Genomic DNA, 25,664 nt, shown 5'->3' on the forward strand with positions numbered 1-25,664 from the left:
TATACATACATACACATACTGTACATAAGTATATATTTGTATGTATGTATTTAAATAAAATAACAAAAAAACATCTAGTATTTGTATTTGTAGTATTTATATAAGCTCTAGTTCAGTTTATTATTATCCAATAATTATTATAAATAATTGATTTTTCTTCTTTTTCAGGCATTTTCCATAGTTCTAGCACATTTTCTCTAATAACTTGAAGGTTGCTCTTGTTATCTTGTTGTTTGGAATTACTTTTTGTGTGCTTTATGAAGCATCTGGTAATGTTGTGCCTGTTGAAAGTCACTATAAAAATAATGTTTTATTGATTACATTTTATCTTAAATGCCTACAGTGTGCCAAATACCAAAAAAATAAATAATTGGACAGCTGGATTAACAAATAATAGCCAACTTTTTAAGTACTGTGTAAACATCTGTAACTGTGTGGTAAGCCGAGTCTGACACAGTTATTGCCTGTAGCATTTTTCATAAAACTGACTGGCTTTATTCTCACTGTGTATGCTTTTTCAGCCGATGGTAATTTCTGTATTTTTTTTTAAATTAAGCTTTAAGCATTTCTAATTCTACACAGCATTATCAAACTGCAGCAAGTCAGTTTTCCAGTGCCCTAGTTGCCACGTTAACTTAAAATGCTGTTCCAATCAAATACTGAGCAATTTTCTTGCCTACCGTGCCTTTCTTATCATTGACTACCCACCATTTAATGAGTAAGGAGTAAACCTGTGACAATGTACTGTATTGCCTCCATTGCATCAAGAAAACAAAATAACACAAAATATCCGTCATGTACAAACTACATTGTGAATGCATGCATTGTAATTGTAACATTGTTTTGCAGGTTTTGGCATTGTTCATTCATGTTGCATTTATTTAATATGCAATATTGTAGTTTTCAGCAGAATGTTGTAATTTAGAGTCCTAAAAGTACAGTATATACTGCAAGTAGCAACTGAGCCAGAATTACAAGACTAAGAGAGCTGGATTTGGGAAATTACAAAATCTCAACATTAATGAGAATAGTGCAATATACAGTATGTTGCTCCAACGCCACTATATACAGTGAAGACATGCTTCTTAAAGGGATTATTCACCTTTTTTGACATACATTATAATATTTCTGAGATTCTTTTTACTGATTGAATTTTTAATTATTTATAGTTTTGCTCCAAAATAGACAATTTCTGAGGTGATCCACAATGTGCATAAAATATTACTATTTAATACATTAAATTATTAAATTAAATGTCAACATATTCTTAGTAGATTTCTTTTTAAATCTTTTTTGCTTAAGACAAAACCAAAGACCAACATATTACCAGAGCAGGTATAACGTATCTTCTATTGTTGTACTCTTTCACACACATGCTGGAGATAACACATGCTGCCAATAAACTGAGGCATTCCATTATTAATGCTGCAAATGGCGACTACTGCTTGAAATGACCGCATTACAATTTATTATTCAAATATGACTGCAAAGCTCCATTTTCAGCAGACATGTTTTTCTTTCTTTAACATAAAACAATTTGAGCTACCTATTTTGTATGAAAATGTTCCACGGAAATAAATGTTGTTGCCAATTAATTACATTTAAACTCTAACTTTGTAATTTACAATATGTTGGCACCGTTGAAAGTTGATATTCTGCTCATCAATACAATTAAATTGTCTTTCCATTTTAATATTCCATGTTCACTGACATCAGTTTAGTGAATGTAGTTCATCAACCTAAAATTAACTTCATTGCAATTGTTAAAAAGTTATGGGAATTATTTGTAGGTGATATTTTTAAGTTGCCTTCCCCATTAATGTTAGGGCTGAAACACTACAATTGAGAATACTGTATAACAAGAGCCTTAATCCATTTTGTTAAATAATTATTTTGCTCTTTAATCTAACAAACTATTGTAGTAGATATTGTGTCTTTACTGTCTAATCATTTATTTATTTACTCATTTTTGAATTTTGCCTCATTTCCTAAAGGTCAGAGAAAATAAACATTTTACACTTGTCTGTAACAATCTTTTAGTGCAGGGAGCAGAAAGTGAAGCGACATTTCGTTTTAAAACATTTTTAAGCTCTACAGTGATAAGCAAAATCATTGGAATATACTGTACGGTAGATTTATTTTTAATTACAATTATTGTAAATAGCTACATTCATTCAGACTCAACTGTCAGACTATAGTTTTTGTTAAATTTCATATCGCAGCTATGTTTTTCTTATCTTTCATTTTTTACAGAGAACAAAATAAACAAAGTTTATGTAAGTAAAAAAAGGAGATTTTTCTCATGGAGACTGGAAATGTAAGCAGATTTCAATTTTTTGTTTACTGCTGTTATTTTTACATGGAAATATTTTACATTAGATATTTTCACCTGAATAAAAATATTCAAGAGTTTAATTGTTTTCCTGGAAAAGAAAGATTTAAACCTATTTGCTAGCCTAATATTGAGCTTGGAAGAAATGATGGAATTTGTGAACTTTAAAAACTGCTTATAAAAATGAGGTGGAAGAAACATCACTCAACAGTTACCATGTATGGCTTCAGTAAGATTCAATTAAATTAGTGACATGAGAGTCAGAAAAACTGAAGAAACCAGAATTCACCAACTTGTTAATATACTTAAAAGGCTCATGGTGATTGTCACTAAAAATGAATAGTATTTCAGTTGTCTTTAACACTAGCTCATTTTTAATCTTGTTTCCTTGTCTCAACCAAGGCATTATAAACGTGAGAAAAACGCTACATAAATGTAAAGAATTATTATAATTATTATAAACATGAAGGGATCATTTTGCAAATCAATACCTATGCAAAGTCAAAACTGATTTTGTATTTGTTTCAATGTATCATTCATCTTCTCATTTCAGTAGTGCTACTATTACATATCGTTATTACAGTGACACAAATATATTAGAATTTGATTTTGGACACAATCCACACATCTATCTTGTTTGAATATTTTTGTGCCTTCTTGTGTTTTACACAGCAATCATTGAACCATCTGAACTAAGACTGAAAAAAGGAAAGGCTTCATGAGACAGAAAGCACATAAACACCAAACAATCAAAATAATTATAATTAGGGAAAGAATTATTGGTTTTGACTTGTGTTTCATTGTATGGTTAAGCTGTTCTTATCCTAGTAATCTGTCAAAAGATTAGTGATGACTTCTGGTAACCCACTCTGCTAAAAGAAAGGCCTCTAAATCTCTGCCAGTCTATACAATAATCATTCTTTGGGATTCTCTGTCCTACCAAATCCATTAAATATTTTTAGTGTTGATATTTTATTACATGGCTCACATGAGTTAAATCCAGACAAAGGTAATTGGTAAACCAAGTATTATTGTTAATTCATGCTTAACCAAGAGCCACCTGCTTTTATCACTAATTACTCTGTTTTAAAGCTTACATTGCAATGAGTAAGTGTTACGTCTGTAAGATATATGTTACTACACTTCTATCAAATTAGATCTAATACAAAATCCTGGAGAGCAAAGAAAGAAGGTGATTTACCAGTCCATTTTCTCAACCTGCTTAATTCAATCTTCAGGATCGCGGAGTCTTTTTCCAATGTCATCAAGAGGTGCAAATGAACGACTTGCAGTTAAAACATGTATGGTACTTTCACCCCTTGGTATTTAAGGCTGAATTAAACTAGAAAAAGAAAACTTCCTATCCTAATCTGTAGGATTTGTTCTAAGATGAGCCAACAGCTCGCCTATAATAGTCCACCGAAAAAGGAATTACATTGAAAAGCAGAAACAGTAATCCAGAAAACAGAATCTTTCCTGTAAACGTCCATTTCAAAATAGAAATCAAATTTGGCAACACATTGGCATACTGTGGACTGCACGTGGTCAGTAGCTGTGCAGAACTTGGATAAGAGGATTATACTGTATAGGCTGGGCATAGCAAGGGTGGGACAGTTGACCAAGGGCTGCATTTGTGTGCAAATCAAGGTGTGTTCTTGAAAGAATAAGCTACCCATGTGAAGAACTAGAAGGTGGAAATACTGTATGGGAGAAGAGGGAGGAGAACCGCAATGTGTGTGCTAGCACAGGGATTAAATGATTATGTATTTTTTCAGTCAAAAAGCCTGTATTGAAGAAGGCAATGTGAGACCATTAATATAGCAGAAGCCAGCAAGTAATTAGTATGCAATGTTAAACCCTGCAAAATCACCGTTAAGCCCCTTTTTCAGTTCTGATTAACACATCTGCTAATTATTATATGCATTTTGATAAATTACATGCATGCATGTTTTTTTTTCCTTTTTACTTTCAAACTGAACAATCTCAGTTATATAAAGTGTGACAAATTCTGCTCAAGCAACACAGGAAGATATTCATACAGTAACTGAAAGCTTGGAAATGAAAGATGCAGAAGACAAAGTCCTGCGAGACCACAAAAGAAAATTATTTTTTTCTGTTCCTACCATCCATGATCCAAACATTTGTACTCATTTGATAAATTAAAAAAAATATGTAATAGTAAAGATATAATAATAAAATAAAATAAACTGATATTAATATTTTATTTTATTCTTGGGGAGAATGTAATACTAATATTTTGTTTTAGGGGGCCTTTCAAATAATATGCTCTCAAAAGTTCTATATACTGTAAAATACACCTTCATGATCAGCGTTTGAAGTTTTGTTTTTGACAATTCCCTCTGCCGACATTTGCAGCAAACTATAACTAATGAATAATACCCTGAATTATATTTCTTTGTAATAAACACGTCTGGAAGAAGAAGAAGAAGTCTTTTAGTAGATATATCTTCTTTTTTCGACTGCTCCCGTTAGGGGTCGCCACAGCGGATCATCTTCCTCCATATCTTTCTGTCCTCTGCATCTTGTTCTGTTACACCCATCACCTGCATGTCCTCTTTCACCACATCCATAAATCTTCTCTTAGGCCTTCCTCTTTTCCTCTTCCCTGGCAGCTCTATCTTTTTTTTTTTAATTTTATTGATTTTATTGTCATCATTCCATACAAATAGATCAATTTTTACAAAAAATAGGATTGAAAACAAATCAACCCCACCCCTGAGAGAGCATAGCCAACGGAGTAAAACTTAAAGCTAGTAAAAATAAATAAATTGATAGATTTAATAGGCGGATAAAGGATAAATGGAGAAGAAAAAGAAATGGGAAGAGAATCTACTTCCTCAGGGCTTTAAGAGCTTATTCTAAAATATTATTTATTAGATCCTGCCAGGTTCTGAAAAAGTTCTGCAGAGATCCTCGAAGTACGAATTAGATTTTTTCCAATTTCAAACAATATAAAACATCAGTTACCCACTGACTTAAAAGAGGAGAGTTAGGATTCTTCCAGTTTAGCAAAATAAGTCTGCGTGCCAATAGTGTAGTAAAGACAATCACAGTTTGTTTGTCCTTCTCCACTTTAAGCCCATCTGGAAGAACACCAAACACAGCTGTTAGTGGATTAGGAGGGACTGTGACACCAAGGCTGTCTGAAAGGCACTTAAAAATTTTTGTCCAGAATGATATTAATTTGGTGCAGGCCCAAAACATGTGACCCAATGAGGCTGGAACTTGATTGCAGCATTCGCAGGTTGGATCTTGCCCTGGAAATATTTTGGACAGTTTTAAGCGAGACAGATGTGCTCGATATATAATTTTGAGTTGAATAATTGTATGCTTTGCGCATATGGAGCTCGAGTGAATTGTCTGCATTGCTCCCTTCCACTCCTTTTCTGGTATGTTGAGTGAGAGATCCTTTTCCCATTGTCCTCTTGGATCTTTGAAAGGGAGAGACTGCAAAATAATTTTATATATTGCAGAAATGCTGTCTGAATCCTCGAAACTGAGCAATAAATTCTTTCCAGCATAGAGGAAGGTGGGAGGTGAGGAAAATTGGGCAGGTTTTGTTTAATAAAGTTTCTAATTTGAAGATAGTGAAAGAAATGTGTTGCTGGAAAGTTAAATTTGGAATGTAATTGTTCATAGGATGCAAAGATGTTGTCTATATAAAGATCTCTAAGCAATTTAATCCCAAATGTTTTCCAGATATTAAAAACTGCATATGTTTGCGAGGGTTGAAAAAGGTGGTTCTCATGCAGAGCTCTCACAGATAAAAGATTCTCCATCTTAAAATGCTTTTTGAATTGGTTCCATATTCTGAGTGAGTGAAGCACAATCGGGTTATTAGTATATTGGCGATAACTTGCATTTATTGGGGCACAAAGCAGGGAATATAAAGAAGTACTGCAGGATTTTATTTCTATTGTGCACCAAGCCTGTGTATATTCATCTATTTGTGTCCAGGTTTTTATAGATTGTATGTTTGCTGCCCAGTAATAAAACTGAAAGTTGGGTAGAGCCATGCCACCTTCTGCCTCAGGTCTTTGTAGGGTCGCTTTTTGGATACGTGGATGTTTTAAATTCAAAATAAATGAGGTTATAATTGAATCTAATTGCTTAAAAAATGATTTATTTATGTATATTGGAATGTTTTGAAATAAAAAGAGAAGCTTGGGGAGGATATTCATCTTAACAACGTTAATTCTTCCAGCTAGATTGAGATGAAGGGTTGACCATCTATGCAAGTCTTGCTAAATTTTTTCCATACAGATGGCGAAATTTTGTTGATAAAGAGCTTTACGTTTACTTGTGATATTTACCCCTAGGTATTTAAACTGATCTGCAATGATAAAAGGGAAGGTGTTCAATCTAATATTGTATGCTTGAGAATTCACTGGAAAGAGCACACTTTTATTCAAATTAATTCTGAGACCAGAGATCTTTTGAAATTCTGTAAGTGCTGTTAAGACTGCAGGCACAGTATTTTGTGGGTCTGATATATACAGTACCATATTATCTGCATATAGAGAAATTTTCAGTTCAAGTCCTTCTCTGATAATCCACTTTATCTGATAAGCATTTCAGCAGTGAACTGCCAGTGGTTCAATGGCGATTGCAAATAGCAGTGGTGACAAGGGGCATCCTTGTCTGGTACCACGTTCTAGTTTAAAGTAGTGTGAACAAATAATACAAACTGAAGCTTCTGGATTGGTATACAGTAGTTTGATCTATGCACAAATGTTCTGGCTAAACCCAAATTTCTCTAATGTAGTGAAAAGGTAGTTCCATTCAATCATATCAAATGCTTTTTCTGAATCCAACGATAATAAAATCTCTGGGATGTTTGACTTTGCGGGTGAGTATATTACATTAAACAGGCGTCGAAGATTGGACGCTAAATGTCGACCTTTAATAAATCCAGTTTGATCTTGTAATATTACCGAAGGCAGCACTTTCTCCATCCTTCTAGCTAGGACTTTGGAGAGTATCTTAACATTATTATTCAGAAGTGAAATTGGTCTATATGATGCACATTGTAATAAGTCCTTATTTTGTTTAGGAAAGATGGTGATTAATGCTTGGCGAAAAATTTGAGGTAGAATTTGATTGTCTCTAGCTTCTGTAAATGTTGCTAATAAGAGGGGAGCTAGCTGAGTGGAGAATTTCTTATAAAATTCTACAGGGTAGCCATCAGGGCCTGCTGCTTTCCCGCTCTGAAGTGACTTTATAGCATCTAGTAATTCTGATAGCGCCAGAGGTTTATCCAGTTCCTCTGCACTAAAAGTATCTATTTGTGGTATCTGTAATGTATCCAGAAATGCATTAAATTGTGTCTTCTTTAAACTCAGTAGAATATAAGGATTTATAGTAGTCTCTAAATGTGTGCATTATATTTTTATGGTCAATGATTTTATCTCCGTTCGTCTTGGTGATTGCTGGGATTGCATTGCGAACTTGTTGCTTGTGGATTTGTTGAGCTAAGAGCTTATTAGCTTTCTCTCCGTGTTCATAGTAATGATGTCTTGATTTAAAATAAGTTGTTCAGTTTCTTTGGTTGTTAAGAGGTTGAGCTCTGAATGCAGAACCTGCCTTTTCCTATGAAGAGCCCCACTTGGACACCTGGCATGTACTTGATCTATTCTAGTTATTTTGCTGGTTAACTCTGATACCTGCTTGGTGTCTAATTTATTTCTATGGGAAAGATATGAAATAATCTGTCCTCTTAAGAAGGCCTGAGGATGTATTTGTCTCTAGGAAGAAACTGATTTGTTTTGATATAAATTCTGTACAGTTCTCGTCTGCTAACAGAAGTGGGTTAAGACGCCATCTGCGAGATGTGTATGTGAGGCATAATGATTTTAGCTCCAAGATCAGAGGGGCATGGTCGGAAATAACAATAGCATTGTACTTGCAAGATTTAATAGTAGGCAAGAAATTATTATCTATAAAGAAATAATCAATTCTTGAGTAGCAATGATGCACTGGTGAGTAGAAGGAATATGTTCTTGAGTTTGTGTTTAGAAACCTCCAGGGGTCTGATAAGTTGTGGTCAGTTAAAAACTGTGTAATTATCTTTGCAGTGTTATATGTCATCCCCTCTGTGACAGGAGACCTATCTAAGAGTGGATTTAAAACACAATTAAAGTCTCCAGCCATTATAATTTTATGAGTGTTCACATTGGGAATGGATGCAAATACATTTTGCATGAATTCCCTATCATCGACATTGGATGCATAAACATTTATCAAAATCACTTTACGGTTAAATAAATTACCCATGATAATCACATATCTCGCTTCAGGATCAGATACAACATCTGATACCACAAATGAGACTGTTCTATGTATAAGAACTCCCACACCTCTAGTTTTCTTTGTGAAGCTGGAATGGAACATTTGGCCAGTCCAGTCTTTTTGCAGCCGGAAATGATCCTTGCTTAATAATTCTTTGCATTTATATAGCACTTTTCTCACTACTCAAAGCGCTCAGCAATTGCAGGTTAAGGACCTTGCTCAAGGGCCCAACAGAGCAGAGTCCCTTTTGGCATTAATGGGATTCGAACCGGCAACCTTCCGAATGCCAGTGCAGATCCCTAGCCTCAGAGCCACCACGCCACCTGCTTAGTAAGTGGGTCTCTTGTAAAAATACTGTTTTAGCGTTTAGACTTGTTAGGTGAGAGAATACTTTCTTTCTCTTTAATTCGTGATTCAGGCCTTTAACATTCCAGCTCACAAAGTTAACTGTCCCATCATGGAGACATTGATTCTAAATTTTTGATGTCATTTTGTAGTTTCAACTGGAAGTGAGACAGCTTTAACCTTAATTCCCAATTTTCCCACAAGTTATTGCCATGCAGCCTATTGTTACGTTGGTAATTATAATTATAAGGGTTAAAAGGACAGATTAGATATAGCTTGCTCTCTTTCCCTCCCTCCCTTATCCCGCCACCCCCCCACATGAGGCTGGACCCCACTTCACAAAGTCCCCATCCTCTGACATACCTAGAGACAGAGCACGTCCAAAACAAAACAAGCCCCCCAGCAGCGGTTGTTTGAGGATTAAAAAGTAGAGATATCTATTGCCGATAAAGTCTAAATACTATATGCATAAAATATAATCTTCAACAGTCTTGAAATATTAAGACAGTTAGCCCAGGGAATGGTGTTAAAAAGTGGCCCTGGGTAAGCATAGTAAACCCTATCTTTAACATTCTTCTTCCAATATACTCAGCATCTTTCCTCTGCACATGTCCAAACCAACGCAATCTCGCCTCTCTGATTTTATCTCCCAACTGTCCAACCTGAGCTAACCCTCTAATGTCCTCTTTTCTAATCCTGTCCATCCTTGTCACACCCAATGCAAATCTTAGCATCTGTAACTCTGCCACCTCCTGCTCTGTTTCCTTTTTGGTCAGTGCCACCATCTCTGTCCCATATAACATAGCTGGTCTCACTACTGTCCTGTAGACCTTCCATTTCACTCTTGCTGATACGCGTCTGTCACAAATCACTCCTGACAATCTTCTCCACCCATTCCACCCTGCCTGCACTCTCATTTTCACCTCTCTTCCACAATCCCCATTACTCTGTACTGTTGATCCCAAGTATGTTAACTCATCCACCTTTGTCAATTCTACTCCCTGCATCCTCATCATTCCTCTGACCTCCCTCTTATTCACACACATGAATTCTGTCTTGTTCCTACTGACCTTCATTAATCTCCTCTCCAGAGAATATCTCCACCTCTCCAGGGTCTCTTCAACCTGCTCCCTACTCTCACTACAGATCACAATGTCATCAGCAAACATCATAGTCCACGAGGACTCCTGTCTAATCTCATCTATCAACCTGTCCATCACCATTGCAAATAAGAAAGGGCTCAGGGCTTTTTGTAGATATATAAAAGGGGAAATTAAAGCTTTGCAGAAGCTCGAGAGAGACAGAGACAGAGAGACAGAGAGAGAGAGAGACTATGTCCTAATGACTTTTTTCTCTTCTTCCTTTACCAAGATGGAAGATTGACAGCTATAATACCACTAACGTCACTTCCAATGACTGTCCACTTGGACCCGCCTCTTCCTGCCATAAGGACTTAAAACCAGAAGATGCTTTAAACCATTCAATTACACAGTGTGGCACCCCAAATTGCTATTGTGATCGTATCTCTTCTCCTACAGTATATAAACGATATAAATAATATAACAAACAATACTGTATATGTCACCTGTCTCATCCTCAAAGTGCAGATCTCAGTGTCTACTCGGCTTTGATAGCACACTGAGGCACAAAAAAAGACATGGCTGCCTTGTTTCTAGAGTGCAGCTTAAAGAAGAACTTAGTTCATTCCCTGAAAAAATGCATATGCAAAAACTAGACAAAGAAACTTTAAATGGGAGTTGTTCTGCTTGTATTTAGCAAAACAATCTGCAAAAGGGATAAGCAAAATTTACTTTACAAGATTTCTTAAAGTAAGCTAAATAATTGTAAATACAAATTTTGGATAAGTCAATAGTTCTTATAATAAGGAAAACAAGATTTAATTTCATAACTGAAATACTTTTCACTTGGCTTAGATTTCATTTTTTTGCATGTATTTGATCAAGACGATTGAGTTAAAAATATCATACTAGCAGAAGTAATTTGAGTGGAGAAATAATTGTGCAATCAAGATTTTGTGACCGTGTCTCTACTACACTAATTTAAGGTGATAATCAACAGAGTATTGACTCAATTTAAAATAACGTAATAGTATTAATCATGCAAATTAGTATTTAGACCTAGAAAACAATTCAACCAATCATTCTACAAGTCTTAGATGAAAATATAGCAATCTTTGAAGACATCAACCAAAAAATATTACACTCATTTAATTCACTCTGTTGTCAGTGGCAACATTTCATGTTTATAAAGTATGGCCCGTGAGTGACACTTTTCTAGTTGAAATAAACTAAAACATAAAGAATCAATGCTGTTTTGTTGTTTTGATGCATTACCATTTCATTGTTTTTATTAATACCCCATTCTTTCACTTGTACTCGTTTGTTGAAGGGGGAGCCCTCTGACATTCACACTCATTTCACCTTATTTGGTAATTCATACTAATGAAGACAGCTCCCTTAGTCCAACAGCCATAAACAGCAGCTACCATATAATTAGCCATCTGAATTCATATTCTACAGTTAGGTGGAAAAAAAAGTATGTTCTCTTTTAATTTTACAGTGTTTCATATTTAACTTTTTTTCTGCTTTCCTCATTAAACTGCATTCTAAGCTGAAGATCTTCCATAGATGAAACAAACAGTACCATGTCACCTGCAAAGCAGAGGTTTAAATATTCTGCATTGATCTTTATCCCAAGTTCAGTCCAATTTAAGACTTTAATGGCTGCAAATAATGATGATGATGATGATCTAACAATCATATAGTCCTCCTTGAGTCCTAAAATTGCATCAGATGAGTTTCAGATCAGACAGCAATCAGATTTTACTGCCATTTTCATTCAGTAGTAACTAAACTGACACATATATGTCATCTGAAAAATACACTCTGTGATTCAGTAGTTTGTAGAATCAACTTTAGCCATAATAAACTGAAGTAACTGTGTTTTGTATGAATTTATCAGGCCATTACACTGAAGGAATTTTAGGTCGCAACACAACTTCAAATGATTGATATTTAAGGGCATTCATTTATGCACAATCCAGAACTGGGGACTGGCCAGGGTCCTTTTGCAAGATCCTGTTTCAATCAAGTTTTAGCTATCGTACAGATGACCTCACATATTCCTTTAGAATACTCTGAAGTAAACAATAGTCCATGGTGGACTTAGTGCTTTCCGGTGTTCAGATTCTGTGGCAGCATCGTGCTTGAGAGTAGGCATGATGCATTCTGTTGTGGTGACACTCTGTTTGATTTTCATCAAGATTTAATTGCACTTAACAACTTCACTCTGTTCTGTATTGTCCAGTGGATATTGTTTTTTTAAATTTAATTTAACATTTTCAAATTTGAACTTCTGCTGTTTTTTGGGGAGGAGAAAGGGCTTTCAACTGGCTAGCCTTCCGTGAAGGCGATATTTGATCAATCTTTTTCAAATCTCGGATTCATGAACTGTATCTTTTACTATAAAGTCCTTTCAATTCCTGGATGGTGGTTTTAGGTCCTGTGATTTCTCAGGGTATCATACAGTCTGACCTTTGACTGAAATATTCTGGGTTGCCTTCTTCTAGTCAGATTATCAACTGTTGAAAGTTTTCTATTTGCAAATAATCCTTCTTACTGTTGCAAGATGGACCTTAGAAAGACCTTACAACTAATGAGCTACAATAATTACTTCTCTGAGATCACTGCAGATGTTGTTGGCAAGACTGAAAGCTTTAGACTAAACTACTAAAGGTCCTGGTCTTATGTCAGGGTGGTAGCACTTACTGGTAAAAAACCAGAGTAGCCTAAAGTCTGGATCTGCCAGCAAAGATAGCATTAGTATAGTAATCAAACATAAGCAACTAAAGGTGCTATTAATTGAGATCTAAAATGTAAAAGGTGTCTGTCCCCAATAATCTCATAAAATGGAGGTTAACAAGCGCAGTCTTGCAAAATTAGGACATTTGAGGAATTTTTAACTCACCTCATTAAAATCCAGTGACGAGTCATTACACAGGCTGCAGATTGTCGCAAGCTCCACAAGACCATCGTAATCTCCACAGCATACCACCCGGTCTCCCTGCATCCTAAAAATGAAACAGCCACTAGTGACACTTGAGCAGCCTGTGTTACTCATAATACCAATGATTGTGCTAAAACACACGCCCCTATAATTCTCACCACAACCAAACACTATAAAAGTGAAAATGTCTACATTTAAAGAGTGAGAATATTCAGGCTCAATCTTAAAATGATAATCTCTGGAAATGGAAGCCTAGGTCATCAGTCAGAGTGTAACAGATTTGCACACAGGGTTTGCAAGGGAGCACAAGACAGGAGGCTGCACAACTAAATGACACCATACTGTATAGTCATGGGGACAATTAAGGGACAGCCAACAGAGCTAAGAGCAAATACTCTTTTAAAACACCACACAAAAACAGTACTTTAATCTGGAATTAGAGGAACAAAGCCCTGGGAGAAGACAACTCAATGTGTTGCCCCACCTAACCACTCAAGGGTTAAGATGCCAATAGTATCATTAAATTTTAGACAGGGAACCTGAGAGCATAGACTGATGCAGCCACATCCTACACCCATTTTTGTAGCTTTTTCAACACTAATACCATCCATCCACATGACTGCAGATCTTTGACTTGTTTAATTACTCACACTTGTCCTTCAGGTGCATAGGTGGATCCAGTAATGGTGAATTCATGTAGGCTGCAAGTTGTACCATCTGCTTTGTTCACAACAAACATCTGAGGGGAAAAACAAACAAGAAAAATTTTAAAATTCGGCCGTGAGTGTCAGTAGGCTTTGTGCACTAGGAACCAAGTTACCCAAACTATCCTAGAACATTTCATGTAACTATTTACCACTCTGATGCTGATCTTTCTGATCATAAAATAGGTCATTACGATAGCAATTGATGAGAAGAATTCATAATTAACTGCAGAATTACGGTATTTGAGGATTCCTCTGGAGTGCCTCTTTCTCTTGCACGATTTGACTCAAAAACTAATCAGCACATCGTCATCTCTTAACAGGCTTAAGTTTTGACATTGGTATTTTTCTGTCCAGCCGTTTTAGCTCTAGACTGTCCTCAAGAAACTGTGACACACAGACACAGAGGCACACAGTCATCATAGAGATATTGATGTTTTTGGTATCAGGAGACCCTAAAACGTCGAGATCCCTTCTAAAACCGGAGATTGAAGTTTTTGACAAATCTAAAGTTTTTGCTCCTCCTCCATAGATGACAGCTTATGGTGGGGAAGGGCACAAAGCAAAAAAGAAGAACTTTCCCAGGTTGAGCACTAACCCATACTAAAAGACATTTTTGTATCAGATTTCTGTTCCTGATTAATGGACATCAGTGATTTCATCCTTCACAGCACAATGTTTATTTAAGTTTATGAATGTAGTGAGAAGTCAAGCAAAGTGACACCTTTTATTGGCTAACTAAAAAAGATTACAATATGCAAGTTTTCGAGGCAACTCAGACCTCTGGGCTGCTTCTTCAGGCAAGGTGTAAGGGGCCCGAGTTTCCTCGAAAACTTGCATATTGTAATCTTTTTAGTTAGCTAATAAAAGGTGTCATTTTGCTTGACTTCACACTACATTCATAATGGCTAACACGGTGCAACACCCTAGTACTTTAACTGTATGAAGAATAAGTTATAAAGAGTCTTTAAAGTTACAAAAATACTTAACCTATTAGTAAAATGCAGTTGTAGAAATCATAAGGTCAAGAAATAGAGTGACAGAAAAATCATTGTGGTACTAGAGAAGATTCCAATACAAAGAATGGCCAGTGACAAGGAGAAATTAGCCAGTTTTAAATCTTTCCCAACTTGGCAGCACTTGCTTGGGAGTGAAGCTAGAAGTAAATTATTTTAATTACTACTCAAGGAACATAGATTGAATAGTGAAGGCAAGGTATTGATGCCTGGAAATAGAGGGAAGAAAAAAAGACAGAAAAGAGAACTCATGACAGACTGATACCATTATAAAATATGAGATTGTGGTGAGAGGAGACTATTATGTGCGCTGCTGAAATGCAAAGCTACCATCATTGAAAGAGCCAGTTTAGTGGCTGCAAAGATAACACAAACAAAAAAGCAAATCACGTCATCATAGAGTGACATTACAATACAATCTCAAAACCAGATATCAATAGGCTATTCATTATATAGATATTAATAGGCTATTCATTATATAGCTGTAAGCCAGTTTGCTCGTCTTCCACACATTATAAAACAAGTCTAAGAAGTCATTTAATCGCAAATGACATACCAGGTTGTGCTACACTAGCAGGCAGTTTCAACTTGTTATTTAAACAATATTTTCTTTATGCGTGAAGAAATTAAAAAATATTTGCCCTTAGCCTAAAACAGCATTCATTTCAATGAACCCATTATTAACCAAAGCTGGATATTACACAGTATTCTTTTAATTCATAAAAGCATTATGAATTCACCACTCAGTCTTCATTTTCTCAAGATGTCAAAATGTATTTTATGAAGTCTTTCTTCTTCACACCACTCAGGTGTCAGAAAAAAATTCAGTCATCAATTCTCTATTGTTTATATCAAGTGAGTAGTTTATTTACTGTGGGAATTCAGTACCACTGGAATAAATGGGCACAAAGGCAGATTCTGATTCCAAAATAAATATGTGTTATTAATAACCGGGCTACAGGCCTACTCAGAAATACTCTTCTATATGATAACACTGTATGGTCTGTATGTCCATTCTCTCATAGTATTAATGACTGATATACTGTCACATACAGGAACTAGGCAGCTCTAGCAATGCTACACTTTTACTTCACTAACTGCTTGTAGACAGCAACAAGTCCACCAGGACTCCCAAGTCTTTATCATAAGAAGTGCTTTCTGGAGCTGATCTTGCGTTTTTGTAGTCTGCTCATTTATCTGTCCACCAATATTCTGAACCCATCTATTCAAATGCTGACACCCAAGGTGCTACCATTGGGCAGAAGACAACTGTCTACTGTGGACAGGAAACCAGTTTACTCCAGCCTTTGTGCAATTAGATATAATAATACAGGATTAATTAAAATCTGACATCAAGTTTAAAACATTTAATACTGATTTCTTTGTTAGAAAATTTTTAAAATTTAAATGTCATACATGAATAGGTCTAAATTTGAGAATTATTTTTACTTTTATAATTTATCGTCCACATTGTGTACTCTCTGGAGAGGATACAGGACTTCAGGGAGCGTGAGCTGGGTGCTGGGCATGAGGCTGTCAGATCTCTCCAAATATGTGTGGTATTTCAGTGTGAGCTTACAGCTGCGAGACACAGCATTTTTGCTGGTTGGATGCCACCGTAGTGATGCCACCTTTAGATTAACTGATAACTCTACCCTGACACAGCATGACTGAACATCTGAATGTGTGGGTGGTGGTGTCTCATCCAGGCTTGGTTCCTACTTTATGCCCAATGCTGCTGGAAGAGGCACTCAGTCACTATTGTCACATAAATTATTGCCCCAACTTCAGGTCTGCAGACAGCGTGCTCATACAAATCATTCATATAAAAATTTTCATTAAAAAGAGTGGCAACATGAGCAGTGATCCTTGCAAAGCTTTACTATTAAATTTTGAAGAAAAAAGAATGGTCACTGCACTATAATCTGTTATTTGCTAGATCTACAAAATATTAAAGTAGAAACATTCATGGCTTAAGTCACTCGGTTCTTCTGCAAGCTAGTTTAAAAGCTTCATGTGGCTTTTATGAGTACAGAATGTAACTGTAGCTTGTCCTGACCTACTGCATACTGTAATTTTTGAAGTTTGCTCTTGGTTGGCTCAGGCAGAAGAAATTCAGAGATGCTGTAGTTCTGAGCTGTTGTGAGAAACCAACAATAAAGCTGCATTATGAAACAGTGAGGGGAAACACACAGTACAACTGCACCTGCAGCACAACAACAGGGGAAGGATGACAATGAGCAGCACTGCATTTGACTGAGTAACACATGGATTTGGCAGCACTGTTGATTGTTCCTGCCTTGCGCCCTATGCTTGCTGTGATAGGCTCCAGCCCCCCATGATCCAGCTCAGGATTACACAGATTAGAAAATGTTGTGGTATGGTATGAGATGTTCCTTTTTAGTCCTTTGGAATATTAGAGCTAGATCGGGCGTCAGTCACAATTAAGACAGTAGGCTGTTGCTCCCAACCTCCTCCTCCTCCTCCTCCTCCTCCTTGTTTCACCCTTGGAGGCTTACGGTCCCTGCAGGTGAACTCACAAGTGTTCAGAATTAGTCATGCTAAAATGAGTCACAGGCCATAAAGTGCACACCCCCTGCTAAGCAAAGTGTACATCGCAAATGCGGTTGCCTTGGCGATGCTCAACACATTTAGCAGGCTAAGTACCAAACCGTCAAATGGAGTGAGGCTGCTACTCACAGACCCTGCAGAGATGGACTGAAAGAGGAAGGTTTGCTCACCAACACACTACCAAGGCTGTCTTTTATCTTTTGTAAAGTTAACATGTGCTGTGATCAAAAAATAGCATTTCTTTTATGTCTGTGACTCACTTTCAGCAAGCCCAAAGAGTACAGAATAACTAGAAGGCAAAAGTGGAAAAGTAAGCAGCATCAATGGCGATACATAATTACATAACACACAGTGTGGTCTAGTGATCAAGGAGATGGTTTGGAAAACCCAAATCTGAACATTCCACACTTCACTGAACCTACCCCTGCTTGCATATTGTACTGCATATATAAATTGATTTACAAAGGTGCTCTTTATGAAAGGCCTTTTAAAAAACAAATATTGGATTATCCAAGCAAAAAGAATGGTATAGTTCAATCAATTACGCTGTTAGCATTTTGTACAGGTGCCAGAAAAACAAACAATAATACTTTTATTGTCAGCAAAACCTTGAAGCTGGTCTTAGATGTTACCTTAGGAAGCGGACCATAATGTCTGAGGGAAATGTTTTAGTCTTCTTCTACTGTATGCTCACCAGCTTTTCAAGTTTCACAGTGGACTCCGTCCTAACTGGCTGCATTACACCTGGCATTTGCTCAACTCAAAGCGAGCGCTACAGAGGGTGTTGATGTCATTTCAGAATATTATTAGTATGTAACTTCCTTTTCTTCACAGCATATATAACATATTGAAAGCCAAAAAGTTTCATTAAAAATCTCAGCAATCCTTTACAGTCAATTTTCTCACCTCTATTCCGCTGAATAGTACAATTCTGTTAGTATACCCACCACAATATTCACTCTTTTCTTGTAAAAAGATGACTACTATGATGGTTGTATCTGATATGTGCATCTTAAAAATGCTTTAAAATTACTAATTTAAGAACCTTCAACCACCTCATATTACCATGCAGTGTCATACTAATCTAGAAATAGCGCCCAGTGTGGCAGGAGTGCGTCCCGTGGTCTGCATTCTGGGTTGAAACATAATGACTACAAGCAATTTAGATTGACGTGATGACTGAAAAAAAAATTTAGTGTGTCCAGCACATGGCTTCCTCTATATAAAGGTGTGGTCTTATCAGTATATTGCAAGCTTACTGCAATAATTCATGTCTCTAGCATGTGTCCGCTCCATACCAATGACACTATAGCGGAGGCCCGTCTTCTTATGGACGAAGCTAGGTAACACAGTTAGTCAGTTATACAGGCTGGGGCATAAAGATCTCCCACATTTTGAAGGGGTATAAAAAATGAATGAAGCTATCTAAAAAAAATGGTATATATTTCTGAAAGCAAATGAAAAACAGTTTTATTTTAATGGGTTTTAAAAATCATATCAGACAAATGGCGGGTGTCGTTGGCAATACATTGCTGAAGGTGTTCCTGGAAGTTCTCCATCACTCTCCGGGTCATCTCAGGTGGAATGGCGTCGATGTCCCCTCTGATCCTTTGCTTCAAATCCTCAAGAGATTGAGGATGATGTTTGAAAACCTTTTCTTTTAGGTATCCCCAAAGGAAAAAGTCACATAAGCTTAAATCTGGTGACTGTACCCGCCACCCCACGTCTCCGCTTAAAGAGATCAAATGCCCAGGGAACATTTCCCTCAACACTCCGAGTGAATGTCATGCAGGTGTGAGCCGTGACCCCATCCTATTGAAACTACACCTGTTCTGTACTAGGCCTGCCAGGTGATTTTCTTTACAGTGTGGACGCAGTTGCCCGAAGGTTAGAAATGCATAGCAAAATAGTTTTCCAATCTGGTACAGATGCATTTCAACCGAGCGCGAAGCATGTATGGAACGCTCTCTGCGTTGCTATCTCAGAATGGTTGTTCTCATAATGCGCTTGAACAACAAAGCCTCGATGTTCACTGGTCCAATTCATGATGGGTACTGAAAACGGTAGAGCCTATCCTATCGAACCCCACCTCTCTACCACACTACAACCCTCACAGTTCTGCCTCAAAATGTAGGAGATCTTTATGCCCCACCCTGTGTATTGCAGGATTACTGCAGAAGTGCAGGTCTCTAGCATGTGTTTGCTCTGTGGTGGGCTGCTGGTCTATTAATAGCCATTGTTAGAATAGTTAGGCTTGGAAAATGGATCAATCAAATATGTTTATAACAATCGTTTTCATTTGAAACAATCTCTGGAACACTGAATATATTAGGTGCCTCAGCAACTATTGAGCCAAACACCATTGTGTTACTGTGTGCAGGCCACAAAGCCTCCGGTTTTATAATGTGGTACAGTCAGAGCAATACCTGCCATAACAGAAGCAGCATGAGTGTCTGTGTAAGACATTTAGGTTTCAGGAAGGAAAACCACAGCATTTCGTCCATGCTTTACAGACTATAATTGGTAAATGAAATGTTCTGACCTCTAATAGCAAGAAAATGATTTATTTAATTCGCCTTCATTTTCTTCTCATAAATTTCAATGTATATGAAAACCACTGAATAGGGCTACTAAAAAGAACAACTTTTACAAAACATCAGTGCTGGGTGAAAGCCACACACAGAGTACATGAGATGTGTCATTCTTCTAAAAGTTTGGTCTTACAAGCTTCGCTTACTGCTGCAGCGGCAGGTGATGATGACAACTTCTTAGTCATCTCCTCCTCAACACATAAAAGAAGCAGATACAACTCTGATCCGTTAATATGTCACTGCAGCTGGCCTCTGATATATGCTCTGCTCATGTCCTGAAAATGCAGTCTACCCACTAAGACCTAGTGAAACTAAGACCCTCTTACCCCATCTGCAATTATCCTTTCTGAAATCTTCCTAAATTAAATAGCAGTAAACTACTGCGTAAAATGCCTCAAGGCTACTGACCAAATCCAATGGCCACATAACCTCTCAGGCAGTATGCATACAGTTGCTTCCTTTATATTTAGATTATTCTTAAAGAATAACCCAAAGAAAACTCGGAAGACTCTCCTCCACCACAACCTCCTGTACAACTTTTCCATAAATAACTGAAATACTGGTTATATCTTTCTAACCTAAACTCTAGTCTAAAACTCACACATTCAAATATCCCACCATCTTTGGTCTCTATTGCCATGTCTGTCCTAAAAGTTTTTTCAGTCTGAACTGAAAAGAAACAAAAATCTTTACATTTATAACTGCAGCATTTTATAAATTGTTACAATTGTAATGGATTTCAAACGGCATCTGGCATGCTCATCCCTCGCCAAATTGCAAAAAATTAAACAATCCTCACTCTTCTAGACTGCACTTTACTGTTATGGCACAACCACAGTTGTTGCCCTGGTTTAAGTGTGTTTCTTGTTTGATTTAATCCTTTTGCTGTTATTTAAAAATACTTTTTTCATACGGTGCTATTAAATCTGTTTTTGGATTTATTCTTTCTGTGTTTTATTTATTTGAAATTGTGTTTAGTAGTTATTATATATTGTTGTATTATATTCCATTGCACATATTAGTTTGCCTTATTATATTCAGCTGACCTGACCTCCTTCTGTCAAACCCAAGGAGGCGGGGCCACCTAATTATGAAGCTGGGGGTCTTCCCTAGTGGTATAAATTGAGCAGCTTCAGCATTGATTTAGTTGGATTCCTGGGTTTGCTTTTTTCATTTATGATTTTCATTTTTGGATTTCCTGGCTTTACCCCCTTGAATTTGGTTTATAATGTACCGCATTCTGTTTTGCAGTATTTTGGTTTATTTTATATTTTGGACTTTATTTCTTACTCAGATTTTACATTAATAAATTGTTAAATATTCCAGGAGCATTGTTGGGTTTTACTTCTCCAGTGGTTTATCTTTATGGGGTTGTCCTCTCTCCTTTTTGATATTTGTGGATAGTTGGACTTTTTTTTTTTTTGCTTTAACCAATGTAGATCTATTTCTGGGCCTGAGCAGCACTGTTCCTGGGGTCTAGATCCGATTCAGGTGGTTTGGCCTTTTGTGTGTTTCTTTGGAGACCAGGTCCCCTTTTTGTGCTTCTTTGTGGAAATTATTATATTTGCATAATACATGATGGAAGACACGCTTTTTGGTACATTTTATTATTACTTTCTGTTCTTTTTTCATATTGCTTTGTCAATCTGGTTATCAGTTATTGTCTTCCAAGATGTAAGAGGGCTGTCACATTGTGTCGTCATGTTGGTGTGGTCTTGCGAGTCAGCATATTACGTCAGGGTAACCATTTTACCCTACAATAGGAAGATCTGCAAAGCAAGACTTAATCATTTTGGTGTCATTTACCTCATTCATATTTTTATAAAGATTACTTTGATTATTGCTGTTGCATGCTGTGCTTTAGCATTGAACATGCATCTTTATTTTCAACACTGTAATAGTTATTTGCACTATTTAGGAGCTAGCTGCTATAGAGAGATAGTCACATCTGGCCATATAGGGCATGGTTATTGAAGCAAGCTCTTGCAGATTCATATGTAAAGCCTTTCGTTTTTTGCTTATGTTATCCGACTAGCATCAGGACCTTTTTAATTTTTTAGCGGCATGTGCTGTTTACTTTGCTTTGCCACTCTATTGTTACTGTAGGATTTTTTTTTTGTCTTCATCCAGCTGAGTTGCGCAGGCGTGGAAATTTCTACTCACTCAGCATAGACTCTGACCTTTCAGAAATGATCTTTGCTTAGTCACAGTATTTTCGTTTGATTTACTCTACTTTATGTATATGTATCTCTTGTGTAGTACTTCTTACTTGCTTGCTACTGCACAAATTGATGGTGATCATTATGTAAGCTCTTTCCTAAAATAAAGAACATTAGGATACTCACAGCTCCACTGCACATTTACATTCCATTTACACTTAGTTTGTCTTTTTTTCTCAAGTATTCTATTTCCTTACTATTTTACAAAGATTTGCCATTTAGATTAACTGCATTGTCTGAGAACAAATGTAAACTGCAGTGAACTCCATCCAGAAAGAATTTCTTGCTTGGAAGTTTATGCTTCCAGAAAAGTATTCCACACTTTGTGAACGTCAAATTGGTTGAAAAAAATAATAGATACTTTTATTTGAGATGCAGTGTGCAGACATAGACATGGATTCACACATTCCAAGCCTTTGTACCAACTGAAATGGCCTTCAGCACTGCACTGCGCATCATACTATGGCACAGGTACACACCTGAGTCTACGAATGTGCGTCCAATCTGGGGTAATACAAGCGGTTTCAGTAATATCCACCTGAAGGCTTAGTCAATAAAGCATTCAGCTATTGGTGACCATATGGCACAATATAAATGAGATGTTGTAGTGTACAGTGGAAGACAAACACAGAGGCTTATCATATCCAGTTCAAATATTGGAATAAGGCAGGTGAACACTGAAGCCAAGCTGTCTGCATTGTAAATTGATGTAAGAAGTACACACCCTGCAGAAAAGACAGATTAGGTTACTACATAAAAAAGGATCAATTACACAGCCCCAAAAATTAAACACATCAATTGTACAACACTTTACAAATCACTGTTAATTATGTTTCTGATACTTTTTCAGTTGTTCTTGTCAAAGGCCTTTATTGTAGTTCAGATTCTACTATATTTATTCAGCTTGTAGTTCATTTTTAATTGAAACTTCAGCTTGGTTAAATCTCCTCAAAGAAAAGAGAAACAGTTAAACATTTAAATTCAAACTGCCAGATTCTATTAGTAGCTTGGAAAAGACATTATGTTTAGTTAGAAAAGCCCAGAGAAATACAATTATACATTATTTAGAGCCTTTGCTGCTATACTACTTGAAATAACAATGTGAAAGCCCCATGTCTTGGTATCATCGTCCTCTTCCCTTAGGCCTAACAACAAATTATCCTTACTGTGTTCATACTGTATCTTTTAAAGGCAAACTGTGCTGAAAATCCACAGTAACCTGGATAAAATGGTGGCAGGAGTGAGAAATACTAGTATGTTAATGAACTGCAGTATACCTGGGCTGTTCAAAGCAGAATAGTTTACGACTCTGTAAAATCAGCAAAGTTTCTGATCAATTGTTTATTGTCAAATCCTTCCACATAAAGGACAAAAAGTATGAGTAGGCCTTCAAATACCACCAGTCGCACCATAACATCACTGAGTCTGACACCAAAATAGGCCTCACCCCAGGCAGCCAAGCCTCAAACTCATCAGGCAGGCTTCCAGGGATGCCTGGCCCGAAATGGGTTTAAGACTTTTAAATAATACAAGTTTCAAAATATTCACAAAAATGGAGAAGAGGAAAACTGTGACACCTCTGATCCAGCACAAAACAAAGAAAGACCCTTATTTTTAAAGATTTATTAGAGATTCTGTGGGATAACAAAAAAAAAAGAAAGTTAAGCAAAAAAGATCAGAAATTAGATTCTGCCTAAGGCAAACAATTCCAAATACGAAATGCATATAAAGACTACCTTATGCATGAGCCAGGGGTCAAAACCTTAAAATTCAAGCAAGTACAAATAAACAACGCAAGAATCATGTACAAACCACAAATACTACTGCTATGTCCAAGCTGTAGAACACTCTAAAGCTTCCGGCTTAAGTACTGCTGGGCTGCTAGACGCTAGAGTTTAAAATTTAGAATTAATCACAAACTCAGACATTAAAAGCAGTGTATGATGCTAACTTGTATTCATCCATCCATCCATTATCCAACCCACTATATCCTAACTACAGGGTCACAGGGATCTGCTGGAGCCAATCCCAGCCAACACAGGGCGCAAGGCAGGAAACAAACCCCGGGCAGGGCGCCAGCCCACCGCAGGGCACACACACACACACACACACTAAGCACACACTAGGGACAATTTAGAATCGCCAATGCACCTAACTTGCATGTCTTTGGACTTTGGGAGAAAACCGGAGTACCCGGAGGAAACCCACGTAGACATGGATAGAACATGCAACTCCACGCAGGGAGGACCCACTGCCCACTGCACCACCGTGCCGCCCAACTTGTATTCTGTCGCGGTAATTACATCACGTGTGGCACACTCACCGAAGTCTTGCCTAGCAACTACCTGGCAACTGTGCATTACAAACAAGCAATTGTGGTGTAACAAAATGGCGTCTCGGGAAGAAGTATTTCAAAATTAACATCTTTAAAATTCCTTGACCTCTAAAAACTCCAAAATGATACCCTAATTATTTTTATGGGCTAAGAGAAAAAATAAACAACTTCAAATAAAAACAAAGTCCAACTCATGACATAGCCAGGGTAAAAATCTGACTATACCATAATACAGTGGTCTTGATCTAGTCTTTTTTTACTTGATTGTTTTTTTTAGTAATTAGAATCATGTTGACCGGAGGGCAAAAACATGATTATGGTCTATTTTAAGGTTTAAGATGATACTACTGCATAATGTGTGATTGCTCTTGGACCACAATTTCAAAACCAGCCTACAAAATGTTATGCTCCGCGTCCTCCCTGCAAAATGGCAGATTCTGCTTACTGCTAGAGGACTATAAAGTTTGTAATTGGTTTGGTGTGAATCTGGTGTTTATTGTCTCTGTTTAAAAGGTTTGTTACTTATTTTGTAAGACTGCCAGTGGAACTCCCTGTAAACACCCAACGCATGGTGTAACAGAGCAATCCAGTTCAAGACTGATAATTATGAACACGAATTGCTAGTAGATAATGATAAAATACACCAGTGGCAGAGGTTCTGTTATGGTTAGTGAACAGGCCTAGTGAAATGTAGACCGAGAAGATTACCTCTCACATGCCTGTGGCTGAACATTGGTTAAGTGTAACTAAGATCTACACTTGATGGCTGGTGTTTCCACCAGCAAAGGTTCCTGACCTGCACACAGTGCTGCCGGATAGGCTCTGGCCTCATGTAACCCTGCATTAGAATAAGCTGAATAAGAGAATGAATTAATTAAATTAATTTTAATACTGTAATGGGTATCATGCTGATGCAGTGGTTAATTTTTTCTGTGGTCTAGGATTCATGTCCCGGTCTAGTCATAGCCTGTGAGCATTTAGCATGTTTTTGCACATTTCCTTTGACCAAAACTCAGTGTTTCTGCCACATCTCAAACACATAGGTGTTGATTTGATGGCTATAATTAGTACGGGTGTGTACACTGGTGTCTTTGGACGGTTTGGCACCCTGTTCAGTGTTGGTTCCTGCCTCATACCCAGTATAGTTTGGGGAGTCTCAGGCTGTCCATGACACTGCATTGTGACTTTGCAAAATACTGAATAAATATTTGGTTTA

General features: G+C 37.0%; 1 protein-coding gene across 1 annotated transcript in view; it reads right to left on the minus strand.

Annotated features, from left to right (window-relative positions):
* The window catches only part of atp2a3 (ATPase sarcoplasmic/endoplasmic reticulum Ca2+ transporting 3), a 298,736-nt gene that overhangs the window by 50,201 nt on the left and 222,871 nt on the right, over positions 1-25,664 (minus strand). Inside the window, exons 9-10 of the mRNA XM_028807020.2 lie at positions 13,663-13,751; positions 12,974-13,076 (exon numbers count right to left, since the gene is read on the minus strand). Coding sequence (XP_028662853.1) covers positions 12,974-13,076; positions 13,663-13,751 — 192 coding nt within the window. The remainder of the gene's footprint in view (positions 1-12,973; positions 13,077-13,662; positions 13,752-25,664) is intronic.

This window comes from Erpetoichthys calabaricus, chromosome 8 (genome assembly GCF_900747795.2).
Source record: "Erpetoichthys calabaricus chromosome 8, fErpCal1.3, whole genome shotgun sequence".
Classification (NCBI taxonomy): domain Eukaryota; kingdom Metazoa; phylum Chordata; class Cladistia; order Polypteriformes; family Polypteridae; genus Erpetoichthys; species Erpetoichthys calabaricus.